Genomic DNA, 13,356 nt, shown 5'->3' on the forward strand with positions numbered 1-13,356 from the left:
AGTATATCTACTTGCACATGACCATCTGATCATTTATCACTCCAGTGTTAATCGGTAAAATTGTAATTATTCGCCTACCTCCTCATGCCTTTTGCACACAATGTATATAGACACATTTTTTTCTACTGTGTTATTGACTTGTTAATTGTTTACTCCATGTGTAACTCTGTGTTGTCTGTTCACACTGCTATGCTTTATCTTGGCCAGGTTGCAGTTGCAAATGAGAACTTGTTCTCAACTAGCCTACCTGGTTAAATAAAGGTTAAATAAACTAAATTTAAAAAATAAACTGTTCTCCTCTCAATTCAACTTTATCAACTGCATCTACATGGGACCCTGCACCTACATAATACAGTACCATCTCAACAACCATTGTGCTCACCTATCTAGACAATCCCCAACCACGGCCCTGGTCTAAAGAGCACCGGGAAGGGATTTGTTCCAGCCCATCTGGAAGAAGGTCTTCATGAGCAGATGTTTAAATCAGGTGCTTTAGTAAGTGCTGGGCTGAAATTAACGTCTTGATTTCCAAATTTAACCAATCTCATTCAAGTAAAAATATATATATATATACATTTTCATAAAGGACAGTATAGAGAAGGTCCTGGAATAGCTTTACTATTCCTCGGGAAACTCAAGGACTAGCAACCCTCTAATGGAGTCCAGTCAGGTCAGGTCTAGCCAGGTCCAGTCAGGTCAGGTTTAGCCAGGTCCAGTCAGGTCAGGTTTAGCCAGGTCCAGTCAGGTCAGGTCTAGCCAGGTCCAGTCAGGTCCAGTCAGGTCAGGTCCAGCCAGGTCCGGTCTAGCCAGGTCCAGTCAGGTCAGGTCTAGCCAGGTCCAGTCAGGTCAGGTCTAGCCAGGTCCAGTCAGGTCAGGTTTAGCCAGGTCCAGTCAGGTCAGGTCTAGCCAGGTCCAGTCAGGTCCAGTCAGGTCAGGTCCAGCCAGGTCCGGTCTAGCCAGGTCCAGTCAGGTCAGGTCTAGCCAGGTCCAGTCAGGTCAGGTCTAGCCAGGTCCAGTCAGGTCAGGTCCGGTCAGGTCCAGCCAGGTCCGGTCTAGCCAGGTCCAGTCAGGTCAGGTCTAGTCAGGTCCAGTCAGGTCAGGTCTAGCCAGGTCCAGTCAGGTCAGGTCTAGCCAGGTCCAGTCAGGTCAGGTCTAGCCAGGTCCAGTCAGGTCCAGGTCTAGCCAGGTCAGGCCCAGCCAGGTCCAGTCAGGTCAGGTCCAGGCAGGTCCAGTCAGGTCAGGTCCAGCCAGGTCCAGTCAGGTCCAGGTCCAGTCAGGTCAGGTCCAGCCAGGTCCAGTCAGGTCAGGTCTAGCCAGGTCCAGTCAGGTCAGATCCAGCCAGGTCCAGGTGAGGTCAGGTCCAGCCAGGTCAGGTCCAGTCAGGTTAGGCCAGGCCAGGTCAGGTCCAGCCAGGCCAGGTCAGGTCCAGCCAGGTCAGGTCCGTCCAGGTCAGGTCCAGTCAGGTCAGGTCCAGTTAGGTCAGGTCCAGCCAGGTCAGATCCAGCCAGGTCCAATCCAGCCAGGTCCAGGCCAGGTCAGGTCCAGCCAAGCCAGGTCAGGTCAGGTCCAGCCAGGTCAGGTCCAGCCAGGTCAGGTCCAGCCAGGTCAGGTCAGGTCCAGCCAGGTCAGATCCAGCCAGGTCCAGGCCAGGTCAGGTCCAGCCAGGTCAGGTCCAGCCAGGTCAGGTCCAGCCAGGTCAGGTCCAGCCAGGTCAGGTCCAGCCAGGTCAGGTCAGGTCCAGCCAGGTCCGGTCCAGCCAGGTCCGGTCCAGCCAGGTCCGGTCCAGGTCCAGGTCAGGTCCAGCCAGGTCAGTGTCTCAGTAGCCCACCAGACTGGAGTCACATGCAGAGCTGTCCTGTACACTCATCACAGATGAGCCACTAACAGGCCCACAGATTCTTCAAAGCTCCTCCCTCTCAGAACCTTAAGCCTCTGTCTCTCTCTCCTGAGTGGCTGGACACATGTTCTGAGCGTTAGACTTTTAACCGGTCTTCTCACGCCCAACATCCATCTCAGGAGTCACTCTCTCTCTCCCTCCCTGTCTCTCCAAGTGCAGTACAGGTGCTCTAAATGGGCTTATCTTGACTTACAGAGTGACTTACTGATCGCCAGGAAATTAATCTAAAGTAGAGCAGATGTTGCTGAATATCTGATGCTGGAGAGGGCATATAGGTTGAGACCCAAATTTCTCAATGCAGTTGAAACACACCTCACGTTTCTAGGGCTGGGTGAGTAAAGGATATAGACCTACTCTAAAGTCTGGGTAAGGGTTGCCAGAAGGTGCCACATGTGTAGATCTGGGATCAGCTAATACCTACAGTCAGTAGCCCAAGCGAATCTGGAGGTAAATGCACAACTGGCCATAGGTCTGTGGGCAAGCACCAATCCTCCAACAGATGTCATGATATCTGCAGCACTTCAAGCACTACTCCATCAGGTGAAGGTCTTTGATAAGAGGAGCGACGGGAGGGTTAAATAATGATTGTTCTAAATGCCATTATAAGACCAAAGACTTGGAACTGAGGGACTGGGAGGACCGAGAACTCACGTCGGCCCATAGATGTTACAGTATGTGTTGGCCTCTCCCACCGCTGGCTTGTGTTGCAACTGCCCACATTTAAATCCCTGGCTAGAGGCAAGAGACACACACAACCATGCATATAAAAAGGATAAGCACACAGCACTATACAGCATAGAGCCTATCGTATAAAGTGTGAAGTTAAGCCTAGACACTTATCTTAAGGTCGTTGTCTTTCTCCCCCCAACGGTCGAGGTTACAATTTGGGAAGGGTAAACTGATTCCAGATCTGTGCTTACGGGCTACTTCTATCTCCAGCATTATCCATACAGGTCAGTGAGTGGTGGTTGTAATGTAGTGAATATTATGCCATAACCCAGCAATCTTAATAACTCACCTCGAAGGTGAAAGTAGCTGAGATGATTTGCGATGGCTTGTTGCACACTCTCCTGCCCGCAGAGTTTGACCCCGCTGGGGAAAAGGACATTGCGCTTCTGCCGGTGGGTAGCTCCATGGTCCTTGTTTGAAACCTTGAGGACAGGTGAATGAACTATGCTTTGAGGAACTGATAGAATGGGTGAAATGCCAACTGTTTTGAAATAAAGATCCTGTCCATCAGGAAGAATAGGTCCTTCTCCAGATGCAGCATCTGTGGTAAAACATTAAACAGATAACATTGGACAACAACTCCATCTGAAATTGCAGTAGATTGATGTGTAGATAGATTATTTATTAGTCCTACCTACCTACATAAATACATACCTGTTCTTATTCCCAAAAGTGCGAACGCTAAAATGAACGGAAGTGTACACAAAATAAATTTCAATAAAGAGTCCGACATCTTAAATCCGTAGTAGTTTTAATTCAGAGGGGTTGAAAAATGGTATTAGTCCCTCCTTACGAGATTGCATAGTTCAAAATACAGCAAGTCCCTCACCAATAATTATGAAGTGATTAGATAAAGTCAAATCACATTTATTTATAAAGCCCTTCTTACATCAGCTGATATCTCAAAGTGCTGCACAGAAACCCAGCCTAAAACCCTAAACAGAAAGCAATGAAGGTGTAGAAGCACAGTGGCCAGGAAAAATAAAGTGATGGCCTCCTTTCCCCCGTGAGCTGAAGAAGGTGTGGTGCTGAAGAACAGCTCGCGGCCACAGGTAGGCAGATGGCCCATTGAAAGAGATTTTTTTTTGCTCCCTAATCTTGTTGGCTAAGCCCTTTAGAGCAGCTTGTTAAGACGTTACTGGTGTAATACTGGGATTGGTGCTTAGTGCGAGGGAAACGTGGACGAGAGAGAGATGGGAAAGGGGGAGGGAAGAGAGGCCATCCGCAGAGAGAGATGGGAAAGGGGGGAGGGAAGAGGCCCTCCGCAGAGAGAGAGATGGGAAAGGGAGGAGGGAAGAGGCCATCCGCAGAGAGAGATGGGAAAGGGGGAGGGAAGAGAGGCCATCCGCAGAGAGAGATGGAAAAGGCGGAGGGAAGAGAGGCCATCCGCAGAGAGAGATGGTGAATGGGGGAGGGAAGAGAGGCCACCCGCAGAGAGAGATGGGAAATGGGGAGGGAAGAGAGGCCATCCGCAGAGAGAGATGGTGAATGGGGGAGGGAAGAGAGGCCACCCGCAGAGAGAGATGGGAAATGGGGAGGGAAGAGAGGCCATCCGCAGAGAGAGATGGTGAATGGGGGAGGGAAGAGAGGCCACCCGCAGAGAGAGATGGGAAATGGGGAGGGAAGAGAGGCCATCCGCAGAGAGAGATGGGAAATGGGGAGGGAAGAGAGGCCATCCGCAGAGAGAGATGGAAAAGGGGGAGGGAAGTAGGCCATCCGCAGAGAGAGATGGGAAAGGGGGGAGGGAAGAGGCCATCCGCAGAGAGAGATGGGAAAGGCGGAGGGAAGAGAGGCCATCCGCAGAGAGAGATGGTGAATGGGGGAGGGAAGAGAGGCCACCCACAGAGAGAGATGGGAAATGGGGAGGGAAGAGAGGCCATCCGCAGAGAGAGATGGGAAATGGGGAGGAAGAGAGGCCACCCGCAGAGAGAGATGGAAAAGGGGGAGGGAAGAGAGGCCATCCGCAGAGAGAGATGGGAAAGGGGGGAGGGAAGAGGCCATCCGCAGAGAGAGATGGGAAAGGGGGAGGGAAGAGGCCATCCGCAGAGAGAGATGGGAAAGGGGAGGGAAGAGGCCATCCGCAGAGAGAGATGGGAAAGGGGAGGGAAGAGAGGCCAACCGCAGAGAGATGAGAAAGGGGGAGGGAAGACAGGCCATCCGCAGAGAGAAATGGGAAAGGGGGAGGAAAGAGAGGCCATCCGCAGAGAGAGATGGGAAATGGGGAGGGAAGAGAGGCCATCCGCAGAGAGAAATGGGAAAGGGTGGAGGGAAGAGAGGCCATCCGCAGAGAGAAATGGGAAAGGGGGAGGAAAGAGAGGCCATCCGCAGAGAGAGATGGGAAATGGGGAGGGAAGAGAGGCCATCCGCAGAGAGAAATGGGAAAGGGTGGAGGGAAGAGAGGCCATCCGCAGAGAGAGATGGGAAATGGGGAGGGAGGAGAGGCCATCCGCAGAGAGAGATGGGAAAGGGGGGAGGGAAGAGAGGCCCTCCGCAGAGAGAGATGGGAAATGGGGAGGGAAGAGAGGCCATCCGCAGAGAGAGATGGGAAATGGGGAGGGAGGAGAGGCCATCCGCAGAGAGAGATGGGAAAGGGGAGGGAAGAGAGGCCATCCGCAGAGAGATGGGAAATGGGGGAGGGAAGAGAGGCCATCCGCAGAGAGAGTGGGGAGGGAAGGGGCCATCCGCAGAGAGAGATGGGAAAGGGGGGAGGGAAGAGGCCATCCGCAGAGAGAGATGGGAAAGGGGGAGGGAAGAGGCCATCCGCAGAGAGAGATGGGAAAGGGGGAGGGAAGAGAGGCCAACCGCAGAGAGATGAGAAAGGGGAGGGAAGAGAGGCCATCCGCAGAGAGATGGGAAAGGGGGGGAGGCCATCCGCAGAGAGAGATGGGAAAGGGGGAGGAAAGAGAGGCCATCCGCAGAGAGAGATGGGGAAAAGGGGGAGGGAAGAGAGGCCATCCGCAGAGAGAGATGGGAAATGGGGAGGGAAGAGGCCATCCGCAGAGAGAGATGGGAAATGGGGAGGGAAGAGAGGCCATCCGCAGAGAGAAATGGGAAAGGGGGGAGGGAAGTAGGCCATCCGCAGAGAGAGATGGGAAATGGGGAGGGAGGAGAGGCCATCCGCAGAGAGAGATGGGAAAGGGGGGAGGGAAGAGAGGCCATCCGCAGAGAGAGATGGGAAATGGGGAGGGAAGAGAGGCCATCCGCAGAGAGAGTTGGGAAATGGGGAGGGAGGAGAGGCCATCTGCAGAGAGAGATGGGAAAGGGGGAGGGAAGAGACGCCATCCGCAGAGAGAGATGGGAAATGGGGAGGGAGGAGAGGCCATCCGCAGAGAGAGATGGGAAAGGGGGGAGGGAAGAGAGGCCATCCGCAGAGAGAGATGGGAAATGGGGAGGGAAGAGAGGCCATCCGCAGAGAGAGATGGGAAAGGGGGGAGGGAAGAGAGGCCATCCGCAGAGAGAGATGGGAAAGGGGGAGGGAAGAGAGGCCATACGCAGAGAGATGGGAAATGGGGAGGGAAGAGGCCATCCGCAGAGCGAGATGGGAAAGGGGGGAGGGAAGGGGCCATCCGCAGAGAGAGGGAAAGGGGGAGGGAAGGGCCATCCGGAGGGGGAAGAGGGAAGAGCCAACCGCAGAGAGATGAGAAAGGGGGAGGGAAGAGAGGCCATCCGCAGAGAGAGATGGGAAGGGGGGAGGCCATCCGCAGAGAGAGATGGGAAAGGGGGAGGAAAGAGAGGCCATCCGCAGAGAGAGATGGGAAATGGGGAGGGAAGAGAGGCCATCCGCAGAGAGAAATGGGAAAGGGGAGGGAAGAGAGGCCATCCGCAGAGAGAGATGGGAAATGGGGAGGGAAGAGAGGCCATCCGCAGAGAGAGATGGGCAAGGGGGGAGAGAAGAGAGGCCATCCGCAGAGAGAGATGGGAAAGGGGGGAGGGAAGAGGCCATCCGCAGAGAGAGATGGTGAATGGGGGAGGGAAGAGAGGCCATCCGCAGAGAGAGATGGGAAATGGGAAGGGAAGAGAGACCACCCGCAGAGAGAGATGGGAAATGGGGAGGGAAGAGAGGCCACCCGCAGAGAGAGATGGGAAATGGGGAGGGAAGAGAGGCCATCCGCAGAGAGAGATGGGAAAGGGGGGAGGGAAGAGAGGCAATCCGCAGAGAGAGATGGGAAATGGGGGAGGGAAGAGAGGCAATCCGCAGAGAGAGATGGGAAATGGGGAGGGAAGAGGCCCTCCGCAGAGAGAGATGGAAAAAGGGGAGGGGAAGAGGCCATCCGCAGAGCGAGATGGGAAAGGGGGGAGGGAAGAGGCCATCCGCAGAGAGAGATGGGAAAGGGGGAGGGAAGAAGCCATCCGCAGAGAGAGATGGGAAAGGGGGAGGGAAGAGGCCATCCGCAGAGAGAGATGGGAAAGGGGAGGGAAGAGAGGCCACCCGCAGAGAGAGATGGGAAATGGGGAGGGAAGAGAGGCCATCCGCAGAGAGAAATGGGAAAGGGGGAGGGAAGAGAGGCCATCCGCAGAGAGAGATGGGAAATGGGGAGGGAGGAGAGGCCATCCGCAGAGAGAGATGGGAAAGGGGGGAGGGAAGAGAGGCCATCCGCAGAGAGAGATGGGAAATGGGGAGGGAAGAGGCCCTCCGCAGAGAGAGATGGTGAATGGGGGAGGGAAGAGAGGCCATCCGCAGAGAGAGATGGGAAAGGGGGAGGGAAGAGAGGCCATCCGCAGAGAGAGATGGGAAAGGGGGGAGGGAAGAGAGGCCATCCGCAGAGAGCGACGGCTGTAAGTGCAAGGTACCAGACAGTCCTGGTCAAAATGAAACTCTACTCAAGGCTGGAACTGGCTGAGGCCTATATTTTCAGTCTTAGTAGAAGTAACAGATTGCTAGCTCTCTAATCTTTACCTGATAATGTTCAGGTTTGTGATTTGATCAGGTCAGTGCTGCTTTAATCAATCATAGTTCATAGGGCCATTAGACATGGACTAGGAAACACTGAGTTTAACCATAATGACATAGCCAGATCTGGTTGTGCTTTAGCAAACTCCTCAATCATTTGTAGTTGTGTCAAAGAGGCTGGTCGAGTCATGTTTGTTCACGGCCCAATGAAATCCTCCATTTAGGATTTAGAGTGTTTAAAATAAATCATCATCAGGGAATTAGGTACTGTGCGGCCGGAGTCTAAATTGAAGGAACCTCACCTTAGCTAAGGTCAAGCAGGATAGATTCCAGTGATACCGCATACATGAATAATACACAACCTGGGTAGGTCCTACTGGTCCTCATATTGTACAGGCTACACATTAAAAACATTAAAAACACCTGCTCTTTCCATAACATGGGCACAGCATGGTCCAGTGACCAGGTGAATCCAGGTGAAAGCTCTGATCCCCTTATTGATGTCACTTGTTAAATCCACTTCAATCAGTGTAGATGAACGGGAGGAGACAGGTTCAAGAAGGATTTTTAAGCCTAAAGACAATTGAGATATAGATTGTGTGTGTGCCATTCATAGGGTTCAAATGGGCAAGACAAAATATTGAAGTGCCTTTGAACGGGGTATGGTAGTAGGCAAGAACTGCAACGCTGCAGGGTTTTTCACACAACAGTTTCCTGTGTGTATCAAGAATGGTCCACCACCCAAAAGGACATCCAGCAAATTTGACACAACTGTTAGAAGCATTGGAGTCAACATAGGCCAGCATCCCTGTGGAATGCTTTGACACCTTGTAGAGTCCATGCCCTGAAATATTGTGGCTGTTTCACGGGCAAAATGTGGGGTGCAACTCAATATTAGGAAGGTGTTCTTAATGTTTTGCACACTCAGCGTACATCACGTAGGCTACATAGACACATGCATGTACAGCCACAAGTCTCAGACACACACACAGTCAGACATGGGAGTGATTATGGAACAAGTGGTCTAGGAGATGATGGGCTGAGAGGCGGAAGACAAAATGCTCTGTGTGCGCAAAGCTGGGAGCTTTCACCCTTCACTTCACCTTGTGGATATGGATCCTGTTGTGACACGGACCAAAATGGTAGTTCTATATGTTCTCATAATTATTTCTCCTAACCAGTTCAGAAAAGGACCTGAAATTCCAAACAAGGTGGTGAGCTACTGTATATTCATGAGGAATCAGTACATCCATTAGACTCCGGGTTAACGGTTAAAGGTTACACCGTAGTAGACAATGTACTGTAGGTTAATGATGTTCAATTCATCTTCAACATGGGAATAAAGAGTTCAGCGGGTGGACAGACAGTGATCCCGAGATAATGAACTTACCGTAGCACTTACTGTTGCACGCAATCGCTCTTTGTTGTAGTACAAACACCAGCCTATCTACAGGCCATCAACTGCGTCTAAAGTATAGAGAAACCTTTGGTTTTGGGAGGATTTTTTTTGCCAAAGTTAAGCTCATTAGTTCCAATGTAATTGTCTTGAAACCGCCATTGCCAACATGGCCGGAAATCCACCTAGCCAATCAGAGGGCAAAGTGTAGCGATTCTATATTGCTACGTATCTGATCTTATCAGGTCAGATAGGGAGCCAAAGTATCCATCACTGTCCCAGGCTTTTGGTTGAAATAATTGGCAGGACCATTGTGCTGATACATGGTGACTACAATGGCCTGCATAGCCCCACTCACTCTAATGCCCTGAGCTCTTTACCCCAGGACAACTGGGCAGCCATTGAGGCACAAATCATCCTGCACTGATAGCTGCCATGTGGACAGTGTTTCGGCACAAAACAATAATTCAGGTAACTGCTACCCATCTGTGGTGGCTGAGGCAGGTTCCCCCCGAAACAATGACAAATCTACTGTAGCTATACTGGCTTAAGCTATAAAATGAGTAACAAAATCATCACTGCATGGAATCAGCGAGATCACCAGTGTTGAACGTTAACTCTTGTTGACTGTTCGTTGCTCGTTGTTCTTTATCATTCATAGAGAAGGTAACAGAGGTTTGGAACGTTGTAGTCCTTATCCAGGTCTATTCACAACCATTTTAGAGCTGGGACCATCATCAGGGGCTTTCCCCACCCACACTGGTCTAAAGAGGTAGGAGTTGACGTGCAGTGGGATTACAGGGCATCAGAGGGGAGTCACAGGGGCTTTCCCCACCCACACTGGTCTAAAGAGGGAGGAGTTGACGTGCAGTGGGATTACAGGGCATCAGAGGGGAGTCACAGGGGCTTTCCCCACCCACACTGGTCTAAAGAGGTAGGAGTTGACGTGCAGTGGGATTACAGGGCATCAGAGGGGAGTCACAGGGGCTTTCCCCACCCACACTGGTCTAAAGAGATAGGAGTTGACGTGCAGTGGGATTACAGGGCATCAGAGGGGAGTCACAGGGGCTTTCCCCACCCACACTGGTCTAAAGAGGTAGGAGGAGTTGACGTGCAGTGGGATTACAGGGCATCAGAGGGGAGTCACAGGGGGTTTGTCCGAGACAGAGACAGTTAATACACCTCATCTGGGAGACAGTAAGACCTTGTTCGGAGTCTAGATAACCTCATTTCAACAACAACAACGTGGGATGGTACCAAGAGAGATTAGACTGTGATGTCATCATTCCTAAGAATCTTGAGGAAGTATACCGGCATAAGGAAGAGGGACCTCCCATTGAATGGGAGTGAATGGAACTGATTGGGACAGTTGGCACCCACGTACAACTCAATGTATGTGGTATAATCAGTCTAATATTCCTTCTAATCAGGAAGGAAGATTCATCCAATCAAAATGTTTGCTTTCCTCTTAACAGGTTTTTTTCTGGATAAAAAAAGGGGGTGGGCGTGGCATTTTTAAGCAAAATTCCTGCAATTCCCCAAATTTCTCCATTGAGCCGAGAAACATTTATACAGTTTTAAAGAATTTCCTGCAATTCTGTGCATTTTGCCATGGCTAATGCTCTGTTATTTTGCCCGAACTTAATAACAAAATCAATACTGTTAAATGATTTGTTTTGGGAATTTTCTATTCCCCTGACAGTCTAGCTTTTATTTTGGTGATTGTTAGTTCTCAAAGAATATATATATTTTTTAAAGTAGTATGTGAAAAGATAATTGATTTATATCTCGTTTCAGTGGTTTAACTTTACACTGAAAGCGTTTTTTCAATCCAAAAAATAAAGGGTTTCTACTGCAGTAAAATTCCTGCTCTTACTAACACCGACAAACTACGGTTGCTAATCTATGACCTGGAATCACCTAAAATCAGCATTCACCTCCTGGCAACAAATAATACTATTCCTGGAGACTTACATACACCCGGCCTCAGTCCATCCAGTTTAGGCTGCAGTGTTGTTTACGTGTGAACTCGATCTCACACTAACCAAGGGGCTGTGTTTTTGTAACCCTCTTATTAGACAGCTGGGGGTCTATAAAATGTTGCGGTATCATACCCCATACACATGTGCACACACAACCAATTCTTCTGTTTGTTTATTTGTGTTATTTGTAACTTATTTTTTGGCTTATCTTGTAAATAATGTTGCCTCTACCGTCTCATATGACCGCAAATCATTTCTGGACATCAGGACTGCGATTACTCACCACAGACTGGCAGAATCCTTTTTTCCTTGAACGAGCCTGACGTGAACAACATGCTGCTTTCTCTGGAACAGGCCCAGATCCCAGTGATTTGCGTGAAGAGGAGGCGGAGAAAAAGGAATTCGTAGGCGATCGAATAAACCTCCACTTCCTTCCATTCTGCTAGTAAACATGCAATCTTTGGAGATTAAAATAGATGACCTACACAGAAAATTAAACTACCAACGGGACATTCAAAACTAGAATATCTTATGCTTCACGGAGTCATGGCTGGTTAAACGCTGTAACGGCAGGGCAGAACAGCAGCGTCTGGTAAGACGAAGTGTGGCGGACTATGTATTTTTGTAAATAACAGCTGGTGCATGATATCTAAGGAAGTCTCAAGCTATTGCTTGCCTGAGGAAGAGTATCTCATAACAAGCTGTAGACCACACTATCTACCACCATCTATATTTCCGTAGTTGAATGAGCTGTATTCCACCATAAGCAAACAAAACAAAAACGCTCACCCAGAGGTGGCACTCCTAGCAGTCGGGGACTTTTAACGCAGGGAAACTTAAATCCGTTTTACCAAATTTCTATCAGCATGTTAAATGTGCAACCAGAGGGAAAAATGCTCTGGACCACCTTTACACCACACACAGAGACGCATACAAAGCTCTGCCTCGCCCTCCAATTGGCAAATCTGCCTATAAATCTATCCTCCTGATTCCTTCTTAAAGCAAAAATTAAAGCAGCAAGCAGCAGTGACTAGAATAGAAAAGTGGTCAGACAAACTACAGTACTGTTTTGCTAGCACAGACTGGAATGGCATTGATGAGTACACCACATCAGTCATTGGCTTAATCAGTAAGTGCATCGTTGACGTCGTCCCCACAGTGACCGTATGTACATACCCCAACCAGAAGCCATGGATTACAGGGAACATCCGCACTGAGCTAAAGGCTAGAGCTGCCGCTTTCAATTAGCAGGACTCTAACCTGAAAGCTTTTTAGAAATCCCGCTATGCCCGCCGACGAAACATAAAAGGGCAAAGCGGACTGAGATCGAATTTTACTTCACCGGCTCTGAATCTAGTCGGATGTGGCAGGGCTTGCAAACCATTACAGACTACAAAAAGAGAAGCACAGCCGAGAACTGCCCAGTGACACGAGCCTACCAGACGAGCTAAACGACTTTTATCCTCGCTTCGAAGCAAACACTGAAACACGCATGAGAGATCCAGCTGTTCCGGAAGACTGTGTGATCACGCTCTCCACAGCTGATGTGAGTAAGACCTTTAAACAAGTTAACATTCACAAGGGCCAGACGGATTACCAGGACATGTACTGTGAGCATAAGTTGACCAACTGGCAAGTGTCTTCACTGACATTTTCAACCTCTCCCTGTAATACCAACATGTTTTAAGCAGACCACCATAGTGCCTGTGCCCAAGAACACTAAGGTAACCTGCTTTGAAAGGCTGGTGGTCATGGCTCACATCAACACCCAGAAACCCTAGACCGACTCCAATTTGTATACCGCCCTAACTGATCCACAGATGATGCAATCTCTATTGCACTCCACACTGCCCTTTCCCACCTGGACAGAAGGAACACCTATGTGAGAATGCTATTCATTGACTACAGCTCAGCGTTCAACACGATAGTGCCCTCAAATCTCATCAATAAGCTAAGGACCCTGGAACTAAACACCTTCTGTAACTGCATCCTGGACTCCCTGGGGGTGATGGGACACCCCCAGGTGGTAAGGGTAGTTAACAACACACCCACCACGCTCATCCTCAAAACAGGGGCCCCTCAGGGGTGTGTGTTCAGTCCCCTCTTGTACTGCCTGTTCACTCATGACTGCACGGCCAGGCACAACTCCAACATCAAGTTTGCCGGTGACAACGGTGGTAGGCTTGATCACTGACAAGACACTCTATAGGGAGGAGGTCAGAGACCTGGCCGTGTGGTGCCAGGACAACCTCTCCCTCAACATGATCAAGACAATGGATATGATTGTGGACTACAGGAAAGAGGACCAAGCACGCCCCCATTCTCATCAACGGGGCTGCAGTGGAGCAGGTTGAGAGCTTCAAGTTACTTGGGTGTCCACATCAACAACAAACTAACATGGTCCAAGCATACCAAGAGTCATGAAGAGGGCACGAAAAAAACCTATTCCCCCTCAGGAGAC

General features: G+C 50.2%; 1 protein-coding gene across 1 annotated transcript in view; it reads right to left on the minus strand.

Moving 5' to 3' along the window:
• The window catches only part of LOC124045530, a 5,298-nt gene extending 1,598 nt beyond the window's left edge, over positions 1-3,700 (minus strand). Inside the window, exons 1-2 of the mRNA XM_046364881.1 lie at positions 3,281-3,700; positions 2,916-3,167 (exon numbers count right to left, since the gene is read on the minus strand). Of these exons, the coding sequence (XP_046220837.1) occupies positions 2,916-3,167; positions 3,281-3,359 (331 nt within the window). The 5' untranslated portion in view covers positions 3,360-3,700. The remainder of the gene's footprint in view (positions 1-2,915; positions 3,168-3,280) is intronic.
• Positions 3,701-13,356: the final 9,656 nt, after the last annotated feature.

The sequence above is a fragment of the Oncorhynchus gorbuscha genome, linkage group LG01 (assembly GCF_021184085.1).
Source record: "Oncorhynchus gorbuscha isolate QuinsamMale2020 ecotype Even-year linkage group LG01, OgorEven_v1.0, whole genome shotgun sequence".
In the NCBI taxonomy this organism is placed as follows: Eukaryota; Metazoa; Chordata; class Actinopteri; order Salmoniformes; family Salmonidae; genus Oncorhynchus; species Oncorhynchus gorbuscha.